The sequence below is a fragment of the Sander lucioperca genome, chromosome 21, assembly GCF_008315115.2.
Source record: "Sander lucioperca isolate FBNREF2018 chromosome 21, SLUC_FBN_1.2, whole genome shotgun sequence".
NCBI classification, from domain to species: Eukaryota; Metazoa; Chordata; class Actinopteri; order Perciformes; family Percidae; genus Sander; species Sander lucioperca.
This window is the reverse complement of record NC_050193.1, coordinates 13,594,135-13,616,352: the sequence shown is the minus strand read 5'-3', so window position 1 is coordinate 13,616,352 and position 22,218 is coordinate 13,594,135. Positions and strand designations below refer to the sequence as shown.

Genomic DNA, 22,218 nt, shown 5'->3' with positions numbered 1-22,218 from the left:
ACTTTAAAAAGTGTTTTGCTCTAATCTTTCAGTTTAATTATACTGAATGTTTTTTGAATGTATAGAAAATCTTTGACTACAGTTTATAAATGCAATGTACAGTATCTCCTTTTATGATTTCTGTGTTTTAATCTGTTCTGTTTTTATCTGCCGTTTTTTCTTCTGTAAAGTGTTTTGCTTGTTGAGAAAAGTGCTATACAACGTTTATTATTATCATCATCATCATTATTAAAATGCAAACTATACATGATTATGTTCAAGGAGATGGATTATTAAAGGCTAAGACAAATATCGTGACATGTTGGTCTTGTACAAAAAACATCCCTCAAACCAAAACTGGTCTCAGGATATAAACCTCAATAGAACTAGTTAGTTAGTTAGGTTACTTTATTGGTACCTGTAGGTAAACTAGTTTTACAAGTCTAAGAGAGGCGGAACATCCTTAACATAACATGCAACACACAAAACATTAAAACATATAAAAACAGGTAATAAAACATGGATAAAAAGTAGTAGTAAACTATAGTAGGCCTATGTAGATTGCAAACTTTGATAACCATCAAGACTCACTGAGAGATGCTGTGAGAGAAATATACATTTTAGGAAACTACATTTTGTAAAGAAGGTAAATAGGATCTAAAAATGTAATAGAAAACATCTGCCCATATGAAGCTTATAAATGTTCTGAGGTGATATCTCCTTTTAGCTGTCATTAGATTTTACATTGTCACCTTGACAAAGGCAGCTCCAGGATGTGTCTCCAGGTCACTCAATAAAGGTAGTCCTAGTTTGTTTGACTCCTAAACAGAGTCTAATGTTAATTTAAATTAACCTGTCTGACAGGTTATTTCATAGTGAAAACAATATACAACCCTGCTGTATACAAGGATGGATATGTTGGTTATGCACACTCTATTACTGTGCTTTCTGATCGTCTATTTATTACTCTTGTTTATTTGTTGTTGGTTTTTAAATTATATAGCAAACATGGTGTTTATAGTTGATTTTTTACTATAGCCTATAATTAATACGCCAGAATGTAGCTAGTGACTACTAGCGTTTCAGCTGCAGTCAGTACACTTGCAGCAGAACATACCACAATACACACACTGTGCAAACTACTCATATCATATATTGTGGTGTTACAAACTGCTGTAAATAGCATCGCTGTGAAAATTACTATTAAAAGAAAACAATCTCTACAATATATTTTACGGTGCAATAAACAACAACGGTTATATATGTCAAGCATGTTTGTGTCGAGCTCCCCCGTGTCAACACAAATGGATCCTTCCGAGATGGTTGTTCATGTGACCTTTTCCGTTTCGCCATTTTCCTCTTCTACACCGGCGCTCTTACTGGCCGCTACGTTGTCGCCCCTTCCTAGTGTTTTAACCTGTCCAAAGCTGACGGTGGGAAAAGGGGAAAACCTGACCAAAAAAAGATAGTCTGCCTTGTAGCTGTATCGCCCCGAGAAAAGTGCTAGAATGTCTTCTGATGAGAGCCCCGAGTACTCGCCTTTCTTCGCTGTGATGGGAGCCTCTGCGGCCATGGTCTTCAGCGGTAACGTGAACTACACCAGCTTCTTCATTTGACATCTCAACCGTTTACTGTCATTACGCTAACGACGAATTGACCTAGCCAGATGTTGAAACGACAACATGGGGGCTGTCTTTAGAGACACGGTGTTGGGTGTTAGCTGAGTCGGTCACGGCTCACACACCTGACAGGGATGCAAGGCAAGAGGCGGGGGAAGATTTCCACCGACATCAAGCTGCTTACCATTACCGTTAGCTCCTCACACTGCTAACACTGTACCGTTAGCTAACGTTACCTCCTGTATGCGCCTGGATATATTATATCAAGCTGTGATGCTGTCTTCTGGTAGCTGCTGGTTGGTGACGCAGATCCTTGTTTAGGTGGCAGCAGCCCTCTAGAATCTCTCACAATTAAGTTATTTTACAGCACAGTACAGTCCAGATGTTCATGAATTAAATAAATAAATACGGTTATTGTTGGGATTAATCCAGCCGTGTTTCCCATTAGTTGTACTGTATTGTATTGCAGGAGGGGGTAGCTTCAAGGCCTTAACATCAGTGTGGGAAATTAAAGGGAACATCCATCCATTCATTAATTCATGTTTAGCATGCGCGAGAGGCGGGGGTACACCCAGTCTGTCAAAGAGGAAATAACGAAATATACACCGTGCTCTTACAATGATTTTTGGGAAGTAGAGTCAATTAGATGATGTCAATTCCTACAGACAACCGTCTGACAGGCACAGGACCGCGAGCAGTTCTGACTACCCAGCACATCTGGCACTTACAACGGGACTAAACGTTGCGTTTACATAAAACTGGTAAACCTTGTGGTGCATTCAAAGTTATTGTATAATACCCTTTTCTCATCTGTTTTTGTCTTTTACATCTGTTTTTGAAAGAAGTAAATATTGTTAAGTTATTATTACATTTTTAATAATCATTTAAATTCCCCCCTTTTTTGTGCTGATCAGAAAATTGGTCCGATCCGTGACTCAAAACTGTGATCCGAACCGTGAGTTTTGTGATCCGTTGCACCCCTTTTTGAGAGGAATGGGAAATTACATTGCAAGCCATTCTCTCATTGTTTCATTATTAAAATGTGTGGTATAGTTACATAAATTAATTGCTCCAAAATATAGGCAGTTTAAAACATGGCAACCGTATTGTTAATTTCGCCAACCAAAAACTGATGCCTGGTTGCCAAGCTGGCAACCACTTTAAAAAGTTAGCGTTTAGCCCTGACATGGGTCGAACCCCCACACGTGATGTGGGTTGCTTGGTGAAAGAAGGGTAAATGCGAGACAAGTGATTAACTGGCTGACATACAACTGGCTGCCAGATGTAGTTCAATCAACACCCCTCTGACACCGTGTCAACAGAAACTGAACTCTAGCCTTCTAGTCTTCATTTGTTCGCACAATTTCAACATGGTATGAGACACAAATAATAGACTTAATGTTTTAGATTGTACGAGTATACTGAACAACCTATAACAGACAACATGCTGCAATGACCTGTGATGTGCAGTGGAAATCACAAAAATGTTACAAGCAGATATCCGTGAAACATGAGGGGACAACAGAGCAGACAGGAAAACTTAGGAGAAGCTACCATTTGTGACATTTGTCATGAAAATACTTATATAATATAGTATTGAAGTGGGCAATGTTTTAATAGGGTAGCAAGGCTCTAGAGTGCAACTGTTAATCACTTTTTAAAATGGTTTCAGAGATGGTTTTGTGTGGAGACTTACTACTCTCCACAAATAGACACACTAGTGTGATTTGCAAATACGCCTCTTTTTTGTTGTTGATATCACTTTTATTTCTCAGTTATTTATGGCTAGGCGGGAGAAAACTGGCAGTCGAATATCTTTTACTGTTTCATTTTGTCTGTTACCTGCACGTCTGGTCTAAAATCGATCGACTGGATAAATCATTGTCACCCAGCTCCAGCCGGATCCATATCTTGTCTGGTTTGAGTTGTTTTGTCAGGAATCATTTGTAAGTGAAGACTAGACACAGAACAGATTAATTAACAGGAACTCTCTCCTCTCCTACGCAGCATTAGGAGCAGCATATGGAACAGCGAAGAGCGGCACAGGCATCGCTGCCATGTCTGTGATGCGGCCAGAGCTCATCATGAAGTCCATCATCCCTGTGGTCATGGCTGGTATCATCGCCATCTACGGGCTGGTAGTGGCTGTGCTGATAGCCAACAACATCTCTGAGAGAGTCACCCTTTACAAGTAAGATGAAGATCTGATACAGTAGTTAATTATAAAAGTTTCAGTCATTTTATTAGGGGCCGAGCAGTAGGGTTGGGTACCTTTCGCATCTGAACCAATATCCGTACCGATACCGGTACCTGAAATTCGGTTCCCGGTACCCAACGGTACTTTTTTCAGTACTAATTACAAAAAAATGATTTCAGTTGTAAAAATAATTCCAAACCTATTTATCCTATTTACTTAGAACATTGTTATTTATTTAGAATATTTTACACTGACAGAAATTAAATAAAAATAAAACCCCTCCCTCTCTCCTCCCAAACCCATCCCTACAACCTATTAAATTGAATAATTACTCAACTTTTCAGCCTGTTTTATTTTCATCATGACCGTTTTTAACTGCTCTTTAATGTTTCATGTAAAGCACTTTGAATTGCCTTGTTGCTGAAAGGTGCTGTAGAAATAAAGTTGCCTTGCCTTACAACCTCAGCCTGTCAGTCAGTCCCCAGGGCACAGAGAACACTGTTGTGCCTGCTTATCTCACAGGAAGTGTAATGTCAACAGCACCGCGACTGCTTTCGGCTCGCCATTCATATCATATCACAGTGAATGGTGTCTGCGTGAAGTTTTGAAAAACTGTAACCACACTTTTAACCACTTTATCAGCATTGCCGTGACTCACTGTGACTTCAACAAAACTGCAGAGCCGACGTAGTTTGCTCCGTCCGCACCTCTGCACGCGGGTGTGTGTGTCGGAGCTCCGCTCTCTGTCAACATGCAGAGATGACAGATAAGCTTGCGCTTACGCGCTCTCAGGTACCGAAATTTGGCATTGTTTGATTTTACGTGAACCAATACTCGGTAATACCGACGTGATTTGGTTGGTATCGGTAAAAGTACAGAGTTCGGTACCCAACCCTACCGAGCAGCGAAACTGCGTGGACCCTATTGTTTTTGCCTGTATTATTCTTCTTCCTAAGAAATCCATGTTCCCATGCAAGTCCAGTCCTAATAAGTAATGCTAAACTTAATCAGTGCTATTTGTGTGCTAATTGTCCTGATGGTGGCGCTACAGCAGCCATCTAAAATTCTAAACTTTAAAAATTCATAACAAATCAGCCGTACATGCTACTACGTCACAACTTATGCCAAACTGTAGCCCCAATAGAGCAGAAACTATGCTCTGCTGTTACCTTGTAGCAATTTTGAAGTCCATTACTCTACTTTTTGCAAAAACTGCAAAACCTCTTAAACCTATCTCCTCCCACGTGTTTGTTTCAATTGACACCCAATTTGGGCAACTTTATCTTCAGACTGTCCTCCACAAATTTACCATTCAAATTTTTGATTTATCAAAAATTGAGCCCACAGTGCATTAAAATATAAATGCATTGCATAAACAATGTAAACTGTACTGTAAACAAATACTGCAGTTTCTTCCTAACTAAATCTTTGATGTTCATGGAAAAAATTCACAACATTCGATGATCATTGTAGATTTGGTGTGCAACATTTCAGAATTTTATCTTTTTTTTTTATTTTTTATTATGTCTCCATCTACGCATTGCAGTCAATGTAAAATAGAGAATCTTTAAACAGTTTGGCATTTATTGATCTTTTTGAAAATAAATTACAGGCATCTCTATGTTGTCTTAACCAAGTACACAAATTCTCAGAATTTTCTAATAAGAAATATTTTTTTCACAGCAGCTTTAAATTCAGCATTTTCACGCAAGCCTGCTACTGGTCTACTAGGTGTTGCGATGCCACTTGTGACATCACCCAGATAATAGCTCTCTGAGATCAGAACCTGCCTATGGCCTCAATGGTTCTGAGTTTGAGCCCATGGTGTTGCAAGATGATCATACATGTATCTAATCAGGCATTGTGCTGTGGACAGCTGCCCTGCATATTTTAAATGTGTGTCTGCATTAACACATCTGATTAACAATCAGTCCAGTTCCAGTTAAGGAAAGTCATGTCATTGAGTCAACGCAGGCTGACTCAAATATAGCCCAAATAGCTAGAGAAGTCATCACCTGGACAGTAGCTCACTGAGATCAGTGTTTGCCTTTGGACCTGAAGATTGCGAGTTCAAAGCTCATAGGTCACAATCTCACATCTTCTTGGCTCCGACCATCACTGCGGAGCAGCTATAATTATTAGGACTGTCGGCATTAACACATTAATCGCAATGCGATTAAGGGCCAAGCATAACGCGTAAATTTTTTTAAATCGCATTAATCGCATGCCACCATTTATTCATTTATTTTACACTTAACTCGGCTTCGCGTCGTGCCTAACAGGCTACTATTTTGACCCTTTGCCGCACTTTTACTATCATCAAGCTGCCATACTTCCTCGTAACACATCCTGCTGCTGCAGGCATGATGGAGAAAGACAGCAGCAACACAATTCTGAATGGCGCTTTTTATTTTCCAAAACTCCCGGACGGCTCAGTAGACAAGTCGAAAGCCGAATTAAAATATCACCAAAGCACGTCAAGCTTGAGTTACCACCTACGAGCTAAGCATAGTAGTACAGTTAACGTGACTCAGGTTGATGCTAGCGGGCTCAGGCAAAACACTATTTTGGAGAGTGCTACTAGTTGCCGACCTGTGGATGAAACCAAATCCAAAAAAAAACACTACAGCTCTTGTGAAATGGGTGGCAACTAACTGCAGACCTGTCATCATTGTAGAAGACTCGGGTCTTAAAGACAAACTATGGTTGGCATGTTCTGACCCGTTTTATACATTGCCGTCGAGGGTGACAGTAGTTTCACGCACACACAGCCTGTACGACATGGAGAAAGCAGCCCAACTGGAACTGCTGCAAAGTGATGCAAGGTGATCACTGGACGTCAGTGAGTAATCAAAATTATTTAGGAGTTAATGCACACTATATTGACTCTAGATTCAAATGTGTGACTAGATTCACGCAATTTTCTTTTGTTTACAGTAAATAAAAAATAAACGAATACAAATCTTAAAGTCAAGTTCATAAAGTCACTTTATTTGCATTCATTTGATTCCCAATCAAGATAGAGTGGTAAGAATTGCTTTGCATTGTTAATATGTACTTAAAAACAGTTCTAAAATGCAAAATAAGAGAATTTTAATCATGTGATAAAACATGCGATTAATCACGATTAACTATAGAAGTTCAGCGATTAATCGCGATTAAGAAAAAATTCATCGTTTGACAGCCCTAATAATTATTTATTAATTCTGCTCGTTTATATGTGTAAATCGAGAAACATTTCATACAGCATTTTCTGCATAGTTTGGGTGCTTTTGAGTTGAAGCACATACACATAACCCCCCAACCTCCGTAACTCACAAACACAACAAAAGAAATAAATCCTTAAAATTAAATTAATTACCCAAAGACATTCATTAGTTAAATAGTCCTAAAGCTATTTTTGACCACTATTAGTTCTGGCCACATGATAAATTTAGGCCTTTTATGTGTTTCGATCAACTCCAAAGAAAAAACATCTGGCTCTCGTGCTCGCTAAATGTTTGATTTCCTTCCTTACGGCACATTTGTTTTGTATGGCTCTCTGCTGTGTTATGCTGGGCAGATAGTGAACAGTTCACTGGTCAGAACTCGTTTTCTGCAACAGCTTTATACGCAGGTTTGGTGAGCGCTGTAAGACCAAACCATACAGGCTGTGTGGGCTGGAGAACCTAAGTCTTAGAGGGTTTTGGCACTGTTGATCCTTCTCGCATTTTCTTATTTAACTAGATGAATAAATTACACCTCAACCAAATCCTTTTAAATAGTAAACAACGTTTTTGACCTCTTAACGCACATCCCTGACACGGGATCCCGCTAACGGAACCTACACACTAATAGTCATATGTGGTTTTATGTGATGGGCGGGAATAGCTAGTTGCCCCAAATTACATTTGATTGAATACATTTACGTATACATCCCAAAGTTCCCGAACAGAATGAGAAAAGAGAGGGATTCAAAAATAATTGTTTTGACATATATTTTATTATTATATGTTTCGGACTTACCTTGTGCAATGACGGTGCTCTTTTCTTTGTTTCTCTCCAACAGGAGTTTTCTGCATCTCGGTGCTGGTCTGAGTGTGGGCCTGAGCGGTCTGGCGGCCGGGTTCGCCATTGGCATTGTGGGCGACGCCGGTGTGAGAGGCACCGCCCAGCAGCCCCGGCTTTTCGTGGGCATGATCCTGATCCTGATCTTCGCCGAGGTGCTGGGGCTTTACGGCCTCATCGTGGCCCTCATCCTATCTACAAAATAATAAGTGTCCGCATCAAACACCATCTCATTCATTCCACATCAAAGCAGCAAGAACAAATAGGAGATTTTCACCTACTTTCCATTACACCCCGTGGGTCTGACAGGATGGGATGGCAACAGAAACAAGTTGGCTTGACAGCGGTGTCCTCAGTAGACGTGATCTATCCATATTGTTTAAAGCCATCCAGTTGTGTCAGGTCTCGTGAGTACTGAACGGGCATGAAGATGTATTGGTTGTTGTGGGATGATGTGTGGACAGTCTGCTTGATTATTTTTTTTGTCTGATCTTAACCTGTACAGTGATCCAGAGTCCCGCCACTCCCTGTAAATGTAGTAACCAGTCTGTGCTGTGAGTGTGAGTATCAACGTTTATCCCGCTGCCCATTCCCCTCCTTTTGGTTTTTGTTTTCTGTTGTTGGGTTTGATTGTCATTCTCCATTTCGAGACTGTTGAAGATTCATGCACACTAGTGTTTTATTTTATCATGTTTTTTTTCCGGGGACCATTTTTTAATCACAGTGGTGAGGAGCTGTCAGTACATATTTTTTGTCACTATTTATGAAAAGTTATGAAGATTTTGACTTACTGAAACTGTCTAAATGGAACACTGTTTATTGAATACCCTATATACATGAAAAATATATAAATTATCTGTGTATAGTTAGATTAATTGCACTGTGGGTAATTGTTCTAAGTGCTTGGAATTCCTCTGGATGTAGTGTGATTATTAATGGAGGATGTCCACATGTTGACAGTGTGTGTGCGCGTGTGAATGACCTGAGTGAATAATGTGCGTGCAAGTCTTTGTTTAATATGACATTCTCAAACACTAGTATCGTTTACCTGTAGTACTGCGGTCTTGATTTTTTTGTTTGTTTTGTTTAAGGTGAGAGCTCACTGTTCAGCCATGCCTGTCAGATTTCCAAATAAAACTCAACCTCCTCCAGAACATCACTGTTGGCCCTTATTTTTTTGGTCTGATATTAATGGGATGACTAAACTAACAGTACCAACGACATTTAGACAGCTTCAAGCACTTGGTGAAAGTGAAACTTGGGTATTAAACTGTTAATTAAATTGACAGCTAAATGAAAGCAATGAGAGAATCGCAATAGTTATTACAACACATCCTGAGGTGGATGTGAGTTGCCTCATATTCACATTTTTAATTAAAGCATATGTTGATATGCCACACATAAGATTGAAGAGAATTGTTGGCTTTATCTTCAGTTAATTCCCTCATGCTGCAGTGTTCAAAAGTTGAAAAAAAAAGACATGCATAATTAATTGTTTTGTGGCATATGAGTGCATAAAGAGCTTCTTTAGTTGTTTTTATTCCTAGCTTCGTGCAACTCTCAGAAGCACCTGGGAGAGCTTTCCCAACAGTCTTCTCGGTGCCTTTTGATTAATAAATGCCACTGAATATGTTAGCCAACTCATTCACTTCCTGTTTAACGTGGATATATATGCAGTTTTTTCCCCACTCACATCAATTATTTAAAAAAAATGGGATTGGGAGTGAACTAATGACTCAGACAGTCAATTAAGATCAATCAAGAGCTGCAGAAGCCTGAACTTCAGGGAGCTTGATCAGCACAGAATCAAAATGGCTTTGAGAACTAAATCAGTGTGAATTTTACACATTCAGCAACTGAAAAAAAGGCCTTTGAGAAATACGTTTGTATGTGATTCCTTGAATCGTTGAAGGGTGAAACACTGACTGCCCATACACATTATTATTGAGCTCACAAAGAGCAGTGTCAACACTTTGGTCCAGTCCGGGAGAGCAGCGCTGACCCATGGCAAAGCGCAGAGTTCACCTTGCAATAGGCTATACCAAAAAAGAAAAAAAATAGGGACGAATTTACGAGACTTAAGTCCTGTAAATGTAAGAGATAAAAACAAAGTGGCAGTGCTGTTCACACTGCCTGTAACAAGTTTTACATTTAAACATCAAATCCTCCGAGCTACAAATAGCTACTGATGCAAACCGAATGCAGCAGAATGTATTGTGCTAAATGGCATTCCAAACAATGATACCCACATGTATGAGCTAACTTTGTGTTCAGTGTGTTAAATACTGCTTACACATTAATGTGTCAGTAATAATCAGAATTCAAGTAATAACTCAAGTGCTTTACTTATGTATATTTTTAGGGTTCTTGCATTTTTACACTTCTACGTCACTACATTTCAGAGGTAAACATTGTACTTTTTACTCCACTACATATAACAGCTATAGTTACTAGTTACTATTTAGATTAGGATTTTAAATACAAAATATTTTAGTTTAACAGTTTCAAATATGATGATTTTATTTAGATAAAAAACTATCAGCAACAACAGCAGCACATGATGTAAATATGTATATACAGTATAAAATGACAAAGTATTAATAGAGGCTTATGGCTCAACAATAATGAGCCACAAATATAAAAAAACATAAAACTGACAAGAGTCATTCTGCATAATGAGTACTTTTACTTTTGATACTTCAAAGGATAGTCTGGGTATCTTCCAAGGTTACTGACATTTTAGTACAAAATTCCTTTTTTTGTTATCCTTCCACTGCAGCTCAGTGAAACACTGACCAGGGAAACGAAAACAGGGAATTTCATAATTTCATATTCATATTAGCTTCACATAAACCTTTGAATACATTTTTGCACAAAACGAAGAATGTGGATGTTGTCCCCCATCACTTACATAGAAAGCGCTTTAAGAGGGGATCTTATATGGCCAGTATGAACAGGAGGAATGATTACAGCAAGCAAAACCTTTTTCAATGTTCATATAGGTACCTGACTATATTGTTTTCAGACAGACTTGAACAATTGTGAACCTATATCCTTCAAGTACATGTTATGTCTAATACTTCTGTATATCTATTTAGTAACACTGAACATTTTTGAATTGCTACTTAAGTAAATGGTCGGATTATGAATACTTTTTTCCACCACTAAATATGTTATATAATGATTAAAACACTCGTGGGCAATCTTCATAATAAATAACTACTATTTTCGATATATTTTTTATGCAGAACTTCTGCTTTTATTTGGAGTTATTTTGTGATGTGGTAATGTACTTTTACTTAAATCACATATAAATACTTCCATCACTGAATGATCATAAAACAATGACAGGAGTGTTCTTCCTGTGAAGGAGACAATGGTGCTGGCCTGCCTGGCAGTTGTTGTTTACGGTCAGACTGATGTAAAGTAGGCCATGGAAAAAACATAGACAGTAAAAAAAGAAGCTATCTAGCCACTCATGGAGTTGTCGTGTATGCTGCATTTACCTGCTCCTCGGATGTTCCCATTTACCGATTTGGGAAGTCGTTCTTCCTGTTCATGAGCTTTACTGTGGTACAAAAAAAAATAAAAAAATAAAAAAACATGGACGCTACAAAGAAGATGTGTTATTGAGAAGATTTATTGTATTGTATTGCTCAAAACGTTCAAAGAATCTACGTGGACAGTAACTACCGGTTACAACCTAATACCATATTAGAAATTTGAAATTAACGTTACACGTGAGAAAAAAAAAATCATATGCAACACGTGAAATAATAATAATAATAATAATAATAATAATAATAATAATAAATGTTTTTACCATTAACCTACCATTCACTTTCGCCCACCATGTTACTGTGTAATAGCACCATGGATGTATTAAGAGAACAGAGTCGACAAGTCGCATGCCGACTCGTGTAACAAAAATTTCGCTTTTCGACTTTCCGAGTTTTTGATCTGACTTGAGGGCATGAATGTAGGCCTATTAAGCTTGAGGGGCATTCAGGTGATTTTCCCAGTTGGGAACTATTTTTTCCAATTATTCCGACACCACATGAATGCAGCGTAACTATCTAGCAATAGGAGGCTTCCAAGAACAACAACGTCTGTGCTATCAGTGATTTTCCCTTTCCGTGGACGCTGGTTGTGAACAACAGGCAGGTAACGTTAACGCAATTATTTTATCCAGACCAGTACTGATAGCAGCACGCAGCTAACGAAAGCTAACTAACGTTAGCTAGTTTACGCTAGCTAGGTCTGAATCTGCATCACCAGCCAAGTTATTCCGCCCCCGGGACCCTTTCCTTAATACATGGCTTATAACGTTAACACGCGAACACACGGTACGCAAGCTTTTACACACGCATAACCAGCAGTCTGAGTTGAATTATGATGCCTCAGACCTTGTTATAGCCTGCTAACATGTTGATGCATGCGTTAGTCAGCCGCTCCTGTTAGCTAGGCTAGGTAGCTAACGTTGACTAAAGCTAGTTAGGAAAACAACATCATGCCAGTTTTACTGATGACGACAATTATCTGTAGACAGGGACCAGACTACTAACAATTACTTAGCGCTTAATTAAATAGGACTTTAACGGTGCCCTCTAAATGTCTCACTGGGCTAAATTACATTTGATACGATTGCTTAAAAAATAAGATGAAACTGATCCGTGTCGTGGAGAAACGTAGGATTGAAGGTTCCAATAGTAATAAGGTACGTTACCGAAAAGGTGTAATAAATGGTGGTGAGATAAGTGGTTCCCAAAATGGGGGGTCCTTAAGGGGGTTTTCATGGGATCCCCAGCAAAAAGAGGAATAATTCCATAAGTAACACAATGACAGAATGTCTAACTATTTGGGTCAAGGGTTTCATACTCTATCTGTAATAAGCAATTTAAAAGAACAACGATAATAAAAAAGCTAACCAGGTTAACTGCCACAGAGAATTCAGTGTCTATTGTAACCATGTTGTCATTTTGTCTTTCAGCAGCTGGACTGATGCTGTTCTTCCAGCATCTGAACTGAACCTGAACTGACTGGCAAGCTCTTCTACTGGTGAGACTCTGTTGCTGCCATGTCAAGGCGAAGCAGGAATAGTCGTGCATGGCGATATGTTTGGGGTGGGATACGACGGGATGCTGATGCTCAGGCACTTGAAGAATGGAGCTATGACGGCCTAGAGGTAAGCATACAAAGGCTGCTATTTTCCCCTGGACCTAAAGCTCTGAACAGATATGAAGCAGTCAGTGGACACTGGAGTTTTTGTCTGTGTCATATGATGCCACTTGTTTACACTCTAGGCAGGAGATAGGATGTGTCACCATGAGAAGACAAACAAAATTCACCTCAGGAATCCCTGTCAGACTTAAAGCCTCTAATTTGCCTTTGGCCATTATAAACATGTTGTTTGCATGTTTTGTATCAGAACCATTACATTTTTCCACAGAAAGGAAGACAAAACAATGTCTGCATTTCACTATTCAATTTTAGAGATGCATACATTTTCCAATGCAGTGCCCAATTTTGGCTTTGTAGCTGCCTAACATCAAAATCAGTGATGTGTTGTTACATAAGCAATGCTGCTGCCATTTGACTTTGTTTTTTAAGTTTACATTGTTGCTCCCCAGTACAGTGATTCAGACTCTGAGGCGGATTTTTCAGCAGTGATGGTCCCTCCAGTCCCCAGTGCAGTGCCTGTCACCGGAGAGTCCTACTGTGGCTGTGACTCCCAGGCTGAGACTAACTACAACCCTCGTCTGCGAGGTTTTCACCAGGTTAAAGACTGCCACTGTGGAGAGGATGACCAAGGTACAAGACAACTGCTGCATTCCAAGAGCCCAATTTATAATAAGGTTGATTAGGAGATGTCACTTGAATTACACCATTGTAAGCCAATTATTGAGATCTGTGATTTGCTCACATATAGATTCTACAGTTGATATCAAACAATCAGATACAAGCAGATACATCTTCAGGGAGGAAAACAGTGTTACAATTCATGATACCAATGAAGTCAGATGAGAAAGGCTTGGCTCAGAGTTCTCACAGAATGGAATGTAACAGAATGACAACAACATATAACATTTTTGTGTGCTAATTGACACAAGGTAAAAAAAGACAGTTAACAAAAAATATTTCAGTTCTTGTATATTCTTTGGCCATGAATGACCGAATGACTTCTGATGTTTCAGAGTTTGACTGGGTTTGGGATGCCAACAGCCGATCGACAGCAACATTATTGAGCTGCGACAATCGAAAAGTGAACTTTCACTCTGAATACAGCTGTGGCACAGCAGCAATCCGTGGCTCCAAAGAGCTGGCTGAAGGGCAGCACTTCTGGGAGATCAAGATGACGTCCCCAGTGTATGGAACAGACATGGTAAACCTCTAAACCACCCTATTTACTAACCTAAAACTTTTCCTGAAGAAATACAAACATAGAGCAAATGTTTTGTCTAAGTGTGTGGAAGATCAAATGTACTTGTCTCTAAATTGTTCTCTATTTCTGTACAGATGGTCGGCATCGGTACTTCTGATGTCAATCTTGACAAATACAGACACACGTTCTGCAGCCTGTTGGGAAAAGATGCAGACAGCTGGGGTCTTTCTTACACTGGTAAGATTAACATGCTGTGATGTTGCAGTAACTTCTCACAACAGATATTGTCTAAGTTGGACATCAGTGGTTGTCTTCCTTTTGTCAGGCTTGTTGCTTCATAAAGGAGACAAGATGAACTTTTCCTCCCGGTTCGGACAGGGGTCAATCATTGGAATCCATCTGGACACGTGGCACGGCACACTCACTTTCTTCAAAAATCGCAAGTGTATAGGTTAGTAATAAACACATAACATAACCAAACAATCTTTATTTCTAACTTGAATAGCTACATACTGAGATACATACTTACAGTTAAAGGATCAACTTGTCATTGCTCTCTGGTGGCCAAACTATGTAATGGAGACACTTTCTAAATTGCCTCAAACCTAGTTTGGCATTTCTGTACCGCAATTTCTTGTTGCGTATCGGCAGACATTGTAGTGGAAGTTTTTCTTGTTAGCAGCAGGAGTGCGTATCAAAAACACCAGATGAAACAAATAAGGACGATTTGAGGATTAAACCAAAGTTTGGTCTTTGAGTATTTATTTACATTTGCAAATGCAGAGAAAACAGTTTCACAAGTACTCATGGCACATCTGAAAGGGTCTTCTGACCATCTAGACAAAACATACGTCTATATAGGTAAGAACTCACTTAAACCACCCCCCTCGCTACGCAGATGAAAGAACACCATAAAAAGTCATAATAACTTTACTACCTTTCCCCTCTGATCCTGCTCTCTAGTTAATAGCCTAAACACCTGTTTTGTAGCAAGAAACAGAAGGAGAAAACAATTCAAATGTTATGACCCCTTATCTGCCATGAAAGGAGACTGAGTTCTAAAAACAATAATTAACTTTCACAGAGAATAGCTTCACCTAGACTCAAGGTTTTATGATGCCAGTTGCTTCTTCTCTTGGAGTCTGAAAGTCTATTACAAAACAAAAGATTATTAGGAAACTCCTGTAAAGTATATAAGAGAATCTTGTAAGATATCAAACTATAATGTTAAAATAATGTTAAAATAAAATTCCCACTACAACATATTCACCAATAAAAAAGAAATCTGCGATAAGCTAATACCGGCCGATATATTGATCTAGTTCTGCTGTGTCCCTCACTGTCAACATTGTTTTTATGTAAGGGTTAGCAAAAATAATACTGTGGCACTAAACGTGAGTAGGTGGCCTGTCTCGTAGCAGAAACAAAACATTTTATGATGTTGTAAAATAATTTTTTAGAATTATTTAACGTGAATCTGTCACATCTGGCTGATACTGATTTGGAGCATCGGATCAGTGCATCTCTAATCATTTGTGTACACATTTGTACCAATTTACAAACTTCAACAACTGCATCTTAAGCATATTTGTAACATTGTTTAATACCATATGGCCATATGTATGAAACATACCTGTGTACACATCTGGTTAGTAGAGATTATTTGCTAACTGTAATACATATGGCATACATAAGATATTACACATTAACATAACATTTTTCGTCACCATTCTGGATCTAGGTGTCGCTGCCACAGAGCTACAAAATAAGAGGTTTTATCCGATGGCGTGCTCCACAGCAGCGAAGAGCAGCATGAAGGTGATCAGATCCTGCTCTGCGTCCACCTCCCTGCTGTACCTTTGCTGTGCTCGCCTTCGCCAGCTGCTGCCAGACTGTATAGACACCCTGGATGTGTTACCACTGCCGCCCGGCCTTCGCCAGTTGCTCCACAACAAACTGGGTTGGGTGCTCAGTCTCAACAGTGGCACCACAGATGGAGCCCCAGATGGGCCCGAGCGCCCCCCACGCTTGCCTGTCCCCCCTTTGGCTGGACCGTCCTCCTCTGAGAGTGACTCAGAGGGTTGTACGTCTGACCCCGAAGCCTGTCAGAGGAAGAGATGCCGCTGGACATGACTGGACAGCTTGACTCCTACCTCCTCTTAAGCACTGGCAGACGTTAATGTCCTGTGGCGTCTAATCTAGTGTTTCCTACCTGCCTCAAGCTTTCCTCAACGTCAGTGTTATCCAGTAGTGAAGAAAATAACCAGGATGGGAGTGGTACCTAGGTGGAAAACTGTGAAGGTAGTATTTCTGCCTACACGCTTTTACTGTGATCTTCTCTCATGCCATTCAGATGTCTTCATGCTCATCATACATTCAGTATCCAAATCAGCTTTAGTAATAAGTGAAAAGATGTGGTGTTATGTTGTTAGCTATCATAATTTGTTGCAATTATGTATGGGGATTAGTGAAATGGTGCAGGAATGGACTGTACAGTGTAACACTGAAGTCAAGTATGGCCACATTTTGGTGGTCATCATGATATATTTGCATAAAGGGGGTTTAAAAAAATGAGAGACTGTATATTTTCTGTGTTTTTAACCTGTATGCAAATAATGTATATTGTTCTCAACCTCAATGTTATCAATGCATTATCATAATAATCTGTTACCTGTTTTATTTGCATCTGCAATTTTTTTTGTTAGGTTGCCAAAGTTAGAATGAGTGGGGCAGTGTGTCCTGCGAGTGGAACAGACAGGAAGCTGCACACAATACGTCTCAGAATATTCTTTATTTCTTACCCACAGATTACAGCTCTTAAGCAAAAACTTAACAATAACAACTATCAAAAAATGTTTAGACCAATCAAAAACTTGAGAAATGTTAGAAAGAGGTGAAATGGACCTGAATGTACTGTACTTTTAGTCCTCCAAAAATTAAGAGACCCTAACCCTAACCCATAGAGCAGCCATCATCTCATCAACAACTCACACACCTATGATTCCTTTTCACATAATTCTATATTTCTTGAGAAATAAAGTTACAAGTCAAACATTTGTTACGTTTATGGCAACAACCGTCTGTCACCAGATTTAGAAAGTCTCCTGTTGAAATGTTATGCTTCTTATTTGTAGAAACTCTGGATTTTTTTTTTTTTTTTTTTTTTTACAGATGTAAACAGTAGAATACATTATTTGGTGTAGCTCTTTTAAATCTGATCATGAGACAAGCATGCCACTCAGAAGATACTGCCACGCAAAGTAACTTTTCACTGCTGTTATACCTTATCGTTTTTTAGAACTTTTTAAAAAGTTAGTTTCTTTGATTGACAAAATGTGATATTATGAGCAGTTTTAATGTTTGTTTTTTTTGTACTGATCTGCTTATGCAAGTATGTTCTTTTGGTTTTCCCAAAGCCTTGTCCCATCACTTCCTTTACTAACTCCTCTTGACTGTAATTCATTAAGGTCGTACTCTATTCTGAATCCTTTTAACACTCAGCCCATGTTGGCCTTACAGTTGGCTGTAAAAAGTTGATGATGATAGTTAGAGGTTTTTACAGCAAATTAGAAAATTAGTTTTAATATGGTTACAGAAACGTCTCACACTGCTCCTGCGGCATTATCTACCACTCAGCTCTCTGTGTGCTTAGTGTGTTTCTAACAATTTTTTTTTTTTTTTTTTAAATATGGCTAAAAACACTGTTAACATATTGAGCACATGGAAGAACAGTAGGTGGATTATACCGCAGGAGTGGTTTGCAATGTTTCTGTGGATGTTATGATTTTTTCTTTTTTTCTCCGTGAAATACAAACCTTTATGGCCACCTTTCAAGCCGACGGGGGCTGAGTAGTGTTAAGATCAAATCAAGTATAACTTGATCATAAATGACTGAGAAGGTGAACGTTACCCCTTGGCTCGGGTATGTAAATAATTCTTATTTTTACTTTCTTCGGAGTATCAAACCATGCCAATATAAGTATTAAAATCATGTTTGACCCAGATGTTGAAGCCAACTGCTGCCTCAGTCACCAGTCTTTGATCACGTTCACTCCTCAAGGATCTTAAGTAGACATACACAAAGATTTAAGGTACTATGCAATACGGGCATCTTATATGATGTTTTCTTTAGAAGGAATGCGTGTTTTAAGATGATGGAGGCACTGACACAACAACAGCAGTGAAGGTACCAGAGGACCGTGATCATTGGTGATATGACACACTTAATCATGTCCAGCTGTGTGATTTATCAGATTTATCCCTAAAGATCTAGTAATGTAACCACCAAGAGGTTAGTCGTAGTCCAGTAGATGTATTTTTGTGTCTTATTTTCACAGTATTTGTCTTCATATTGATGCATCCAAGCACTTTTTCTTACTGTTGTTATGTAAATAGAAAGAAATTCTAAGTGTTTCTTCTGTACCATGTCATATTAATAATACTGTATGTGGAGGCCTTTACCCGCCTTTTTCTGTATAACTTATCAGCATGATTTTCAGCTGAAAATAAAATGAATGCTAAATATGCACAAAGGGCTGTATGGATTTATTAATTACAATGAAACTGGTACCAAGGGAATTTCAAGATGTCAAATTTTTATTATCAGCTAAAACACTTAGTTTGGATTGCTTTGTTACTTTTCATTATACATCAAATATTGCAGTAACACTTAAATTCAAATGGAAAAAATTGGCCTGGAATTTGACCATTTTCCTTTATGAATAGAACACTTCCCGAGTAAAATAAACAACATAATTGTAGAACTTCTATCCATTGTGTGGTCAAAATAAACATAAAATTGAAACGATTCATTTTCGTTCTAGTGTCCATGTTAGTTAAATCAGTTAAAAACATCCTCGAGACACTTTCCTTGACAAGTCCATATCCATATCAATTTGACATCTTTGAAGTAAAAAATGAATTAAAATCTGTAAAAAGGCCAAGACTACCATCATTTCTTGAATTAATTTAGAGACTGCATCAGACATAATAGAACATTTATTTGGTTACATGGGTATTCAGAAGTCATGTTGAAAATCATTATTCTTTATTAAATATCCATTCTTATCTAATAACAAAAATATTATTCCATTATTCCTCCAGTGATATGAATAAGTCTTCTACTTAATTTATCGCATGCGGAACAAAAAGTTCACTGGCAGTTCACAGGGAAATCTTTGCGGTCGGACAAAGTGAGCGGAAGTTGTGTGCCTTGCTTGCTGCTTGCGGAGGTCAACTTAAATTGGTTCTGCTCATCAGGGACATTCAGGTATTTTTAATTCCAGATATTTACCGAGTATGAAAAGTATCGATAGTTTGGCAATAGTTCATATTTTAATCAGTCGGTGTGAGTGTAGGAAAGGAATTTTATGAGGTGTTTTTAACGCTAGCTAACATACACTCAGCTTATGTTAGCCTCGTTAACGTTACATCAGGGCTGTTTATGCTTTCCACTGAGGATCCATGCTGACAGGTTGACATGAATTAGCTTCTTCTGTAGAGCTGCTACGTTCAGATGTTACACTAACGTTACATAACTCACTGTAATCTCTTGCAGGAGAAACACTGACTGTTTATCAGTGAGGATTGTGGAGTAGCTGCTGCACATCAGGCAGTCATGGTGAAGAAAAAGCGTCTTCGCCTCATAGCAGAAATGGCTCGGAAGATCCGGGCGTACCGAGAGCTGAAGTCCCGGCCGCGGGAGTCCCAGAAGTACGCCCTGGACTATGAGACGATGAAGCGGCCTCACACGGGAAAGATGCTGCCTGTGCTGGCCTGGCAGGATGTCCGCAGGGAGAGTCGCCTCTTCTCTCTGCTGGCAGGCATGAGGCTGTTCGGAGTGGGCCGCCTCTTTACCCGCAAGTCCTGGCTGGAGGACCACACAGAGCCCAGCTACTGGCAGATCACCAAGGTCAAGGTGGACTACACATCTGAGGTGAGAACGGGCCATATCCACGCACTGCCACTGAGTGTGGAGTCTGCACATTATCATCTTAAGTGTAGAATTGAGTGAAAAAGCATGGGGTCTGATGGGATACCTGTAACCAAATGACACCTGATTGTTGTGTTTTTTTTAGAACATGGATCACGGCAGAGCATGGGGGATCCTCACTCACAAAGGTAAGATTGATTGAACCCTGTTTATTTGATTTGAATGTATCTGTAACTACTATTGAGGGCTCTGATGTCATGTCGTTTGAAAGGTTTCAGCAGCCTTTTGGGAGTTACATTTAAATAAACATCATGTAGTGACTGTGTTTAATTTTGTGCTTTGCAGGAAAACAGGAGAGCGAGGTCAAGGAGGTAGACAAGGTGATGTACCATGACTGGCGCCTGATTCCCAAACACATGGAGCACCAGATCAAGGACTTTAAGCCGCTCCCTGAGCCGCCTGTGCGCTACGTCCCCTACCCGCCCCTGCTTCGCGCTATGCTGCTGGCCCAGTACAAGAAGGCAGTAGGCAGCGTAGTGGCCGAGGAGCCAGCCTTGCCTTTAAAGAGGGACATCCTGCTCAACAAAGACTATTTCCGCAAGCAGGAACAAGAGACGCAGAGGACAGAGGGGACAGCGGTGTGATACTCATGGTTCTGAAGATGCAAATCTTGGACATTTTGAACCAAATCCGTTTTATGTACATTGGAAGCCCTCGGCTCAATGTCCCGATAAATCCTAGACTCAAAGGAGTTCTCTGCTATTTTCATCTGAAGCAGGCCTCTTTGTTTGTAATGTGCATCTGTGTAATGTGGTAAATATTAAACTTGAGATGAAAATAAAGCCACTGTCAGTGTTTTTTTGTGTGCGTGCCTGCATTAAAGACTAAATCACTTATTTGTATTATCGAAGAAAAAAGGAAGGGACCGCAGCTTCCACCAGTGACCACGCAGTCAAAAGTGATGTGTATTTTGCCCAATTAGACCTCTTCTCATCCCGTGGTTATCTGTTTTTGTATGTTGTTTTTTGCCTCCAATGGCGCCTTCCAGGCAGTTAACCCTAAACATAACCATTGCCGCGCTGCCTGGGAGGAGAGGTTGGGGGCAAAAAACACCAAAGACCTCATATTGGACTCATCATAATCACAAGTTTCCAACTGGTAAATAGTGTTCACATCAACTTCCTGGTTGTAATTTAGACTGGGTAATTTAGATTTGTCAGAGAGCTCTGATATATCCAAATTGGCCCTTTTATGGAGGTGCCTGATAACCAAATAAATAAAGACCAGCAAAACACCAACGTTTGACGTTATTAAACCTAAATTTAATAGATATGGGGTTATATTGTCAGTCCAGTGTTTTTAATCCTCATACAACCATCTCGCTTAAAGGTCCCATGGCATGGAAATTTCACTTTGAGGTTTTTTAACATTAATATGAGTCCCCCCAGCCTGCCTATGGTCCCCCAGTGGCTAGAAATGGTGATAGGTGTATACCGAGCCCTGGGTATCCTGATCTGCCTTTGAGAAAATGAAAGCTCAGATGGGCCGATCTGGAATCTTCCCTTTATGATGTCATAAGGGGAAAGGTTACCTCCCCTTTCTCTGCTTTCCCACCCAGAGAATTTGGCTCACCCATGAGAAAGAGAGAGACATCATGGCTTTCTAATGAGCAAAGTGGTAGTTGGTCAAGGCCACACCCCCACCCTCCACCTTGCCCCCCCCCTCTCCTCCTCAATAGCTACAGACACAGAAATGGCACATCCTAAGGAAAGCTCATTGTGGGACTGGCTCTAGTGGCTGTAATTCTGCACCAAGGATGAATTTCGGGAAAGAGACTTCAGATACAGTATTAGGGGACCACTAAGGTATATATAAAAGAGACTTCAGATACAGTATTAGGGGACCACTAAGGTCTATATAAAAGAGACTTCAGATACAGTATTAGTGGACCACTAAGGTCTATATAAAAGAGACTTCAGATACAGTATTAGGGGACCACTAAGGTATATATAAAAGAGACTTCAGATACAGTATTAGGGGACCACTAAGGTCTATATAAAAG

The 22,218-nt window shown here is 39.5% G+C and overlaps 3 protein-coding genes across 10 annotated transcripts; all 3 read left to right on the top strand.

Annotated features, from left to right (window-relative positions):
• The first annotated feature begins 1,296 nt into the window (after window positions 1-1,296).
• Window positions 1,297-8,999, top strand: atp6v0ca (ATPase H+ transporting V0 subunit ca). Its single transcript, XM_031320888.2, has 3 exons — window positions 1,297-1,563; window positions 3,606-3,789; window positions 7,844-8,999. The coding sequence occupies exons 1-3, from the start codon at window positions 1,488-1,490 to the stop codon at window positions 8,046-8,048; spliced, it is 465 nt and encodes a 154-aa protein (XP_031176748.1). The 5' UTR covers window positions 1,297-1,487; the 3' UTR covers window positions 8,049-8,999.
• Window positions 9,000-11,782: 2,783 nt separating this feature from the next.
• spsb3a (splA/ryanodine receptor domain and SOCS box containing 3a) lies at window positions 11,783-18,752 on the top strand. 7 transcript variants are annotated; one of them, XM_031320915.2, is made up of 7 exons: window positions 11,783-11,851; window positions 12,833-13,027; window positions 13,473-13,653; window positions 14,037-14,224; window positions 14,359-14,461; window positions 14,550-14,675; window positions 15,966-18,752. In XM_031320915.2, the coding sequence occupies exons 2-7, from the start codon at window positions 12,920-12,922 to the stop codon at window positions 16,355-16,357; spliced, it is 1,098 nt and encodes a 365-aa protein (XP_031176775.1). In that variant the 5' UTR covers window positions 11,783-11,851; window positions 12,833-12,919; the 3' UTR covers window positions 16,358-18,752. The 7 variants fall into 7 exon arrangements, with proteins under 7 accessions (XP_031176775.1, XP_035852828.1, XP_031176772.1 ...); XM_035996935.1 differs by having other exon boundaries at window positions 11,827-11,851; window positions 12,836-13,027; XM_031320912.2 differs by having other exon boundaries at window positions 11,847-12,006; window positions 12,836-13,027.
• A 611-nt stretch (window positions 18,753-19,363) lies between these two features.
• Window positions 19,364-20,998, top strand: mrps34 (mitochondrial ribosomal protein S34). 2 transcript variants are annotated; one of them, XM_031321060.2, is made up of 4 exons: window positions 19,364-19,493; window positions 19,782-20,159; window positions 20,302-20,344; window positions 20,502-20,998. In XM_031321060.2, the coding sequence occupies exons 2-4, from the start codon at window positions 19,842-19,844 to the stop codon at window positions 20,798-20,800; spliced, it is 660 nt and encodes a 219-aa protein (XP_031176920.1). In that variant the 5' UTR covers window positions 19,364-19,493; window positions 19,782-19,841; the 3' UTR covers window positions 20,801-20,998. The 2 variants fall into 2 exon arrangements, with proteins under 2 accessions (XP_031176920.1, XP_035852970.1); XM_035997077.1 differs by lacking the exon at window positions 19,364-19,493 and adding an exon at window positions 19,559-19,697.
• Window positions 20,999-22,218: the final 1,220 nt, after the last annotated feature.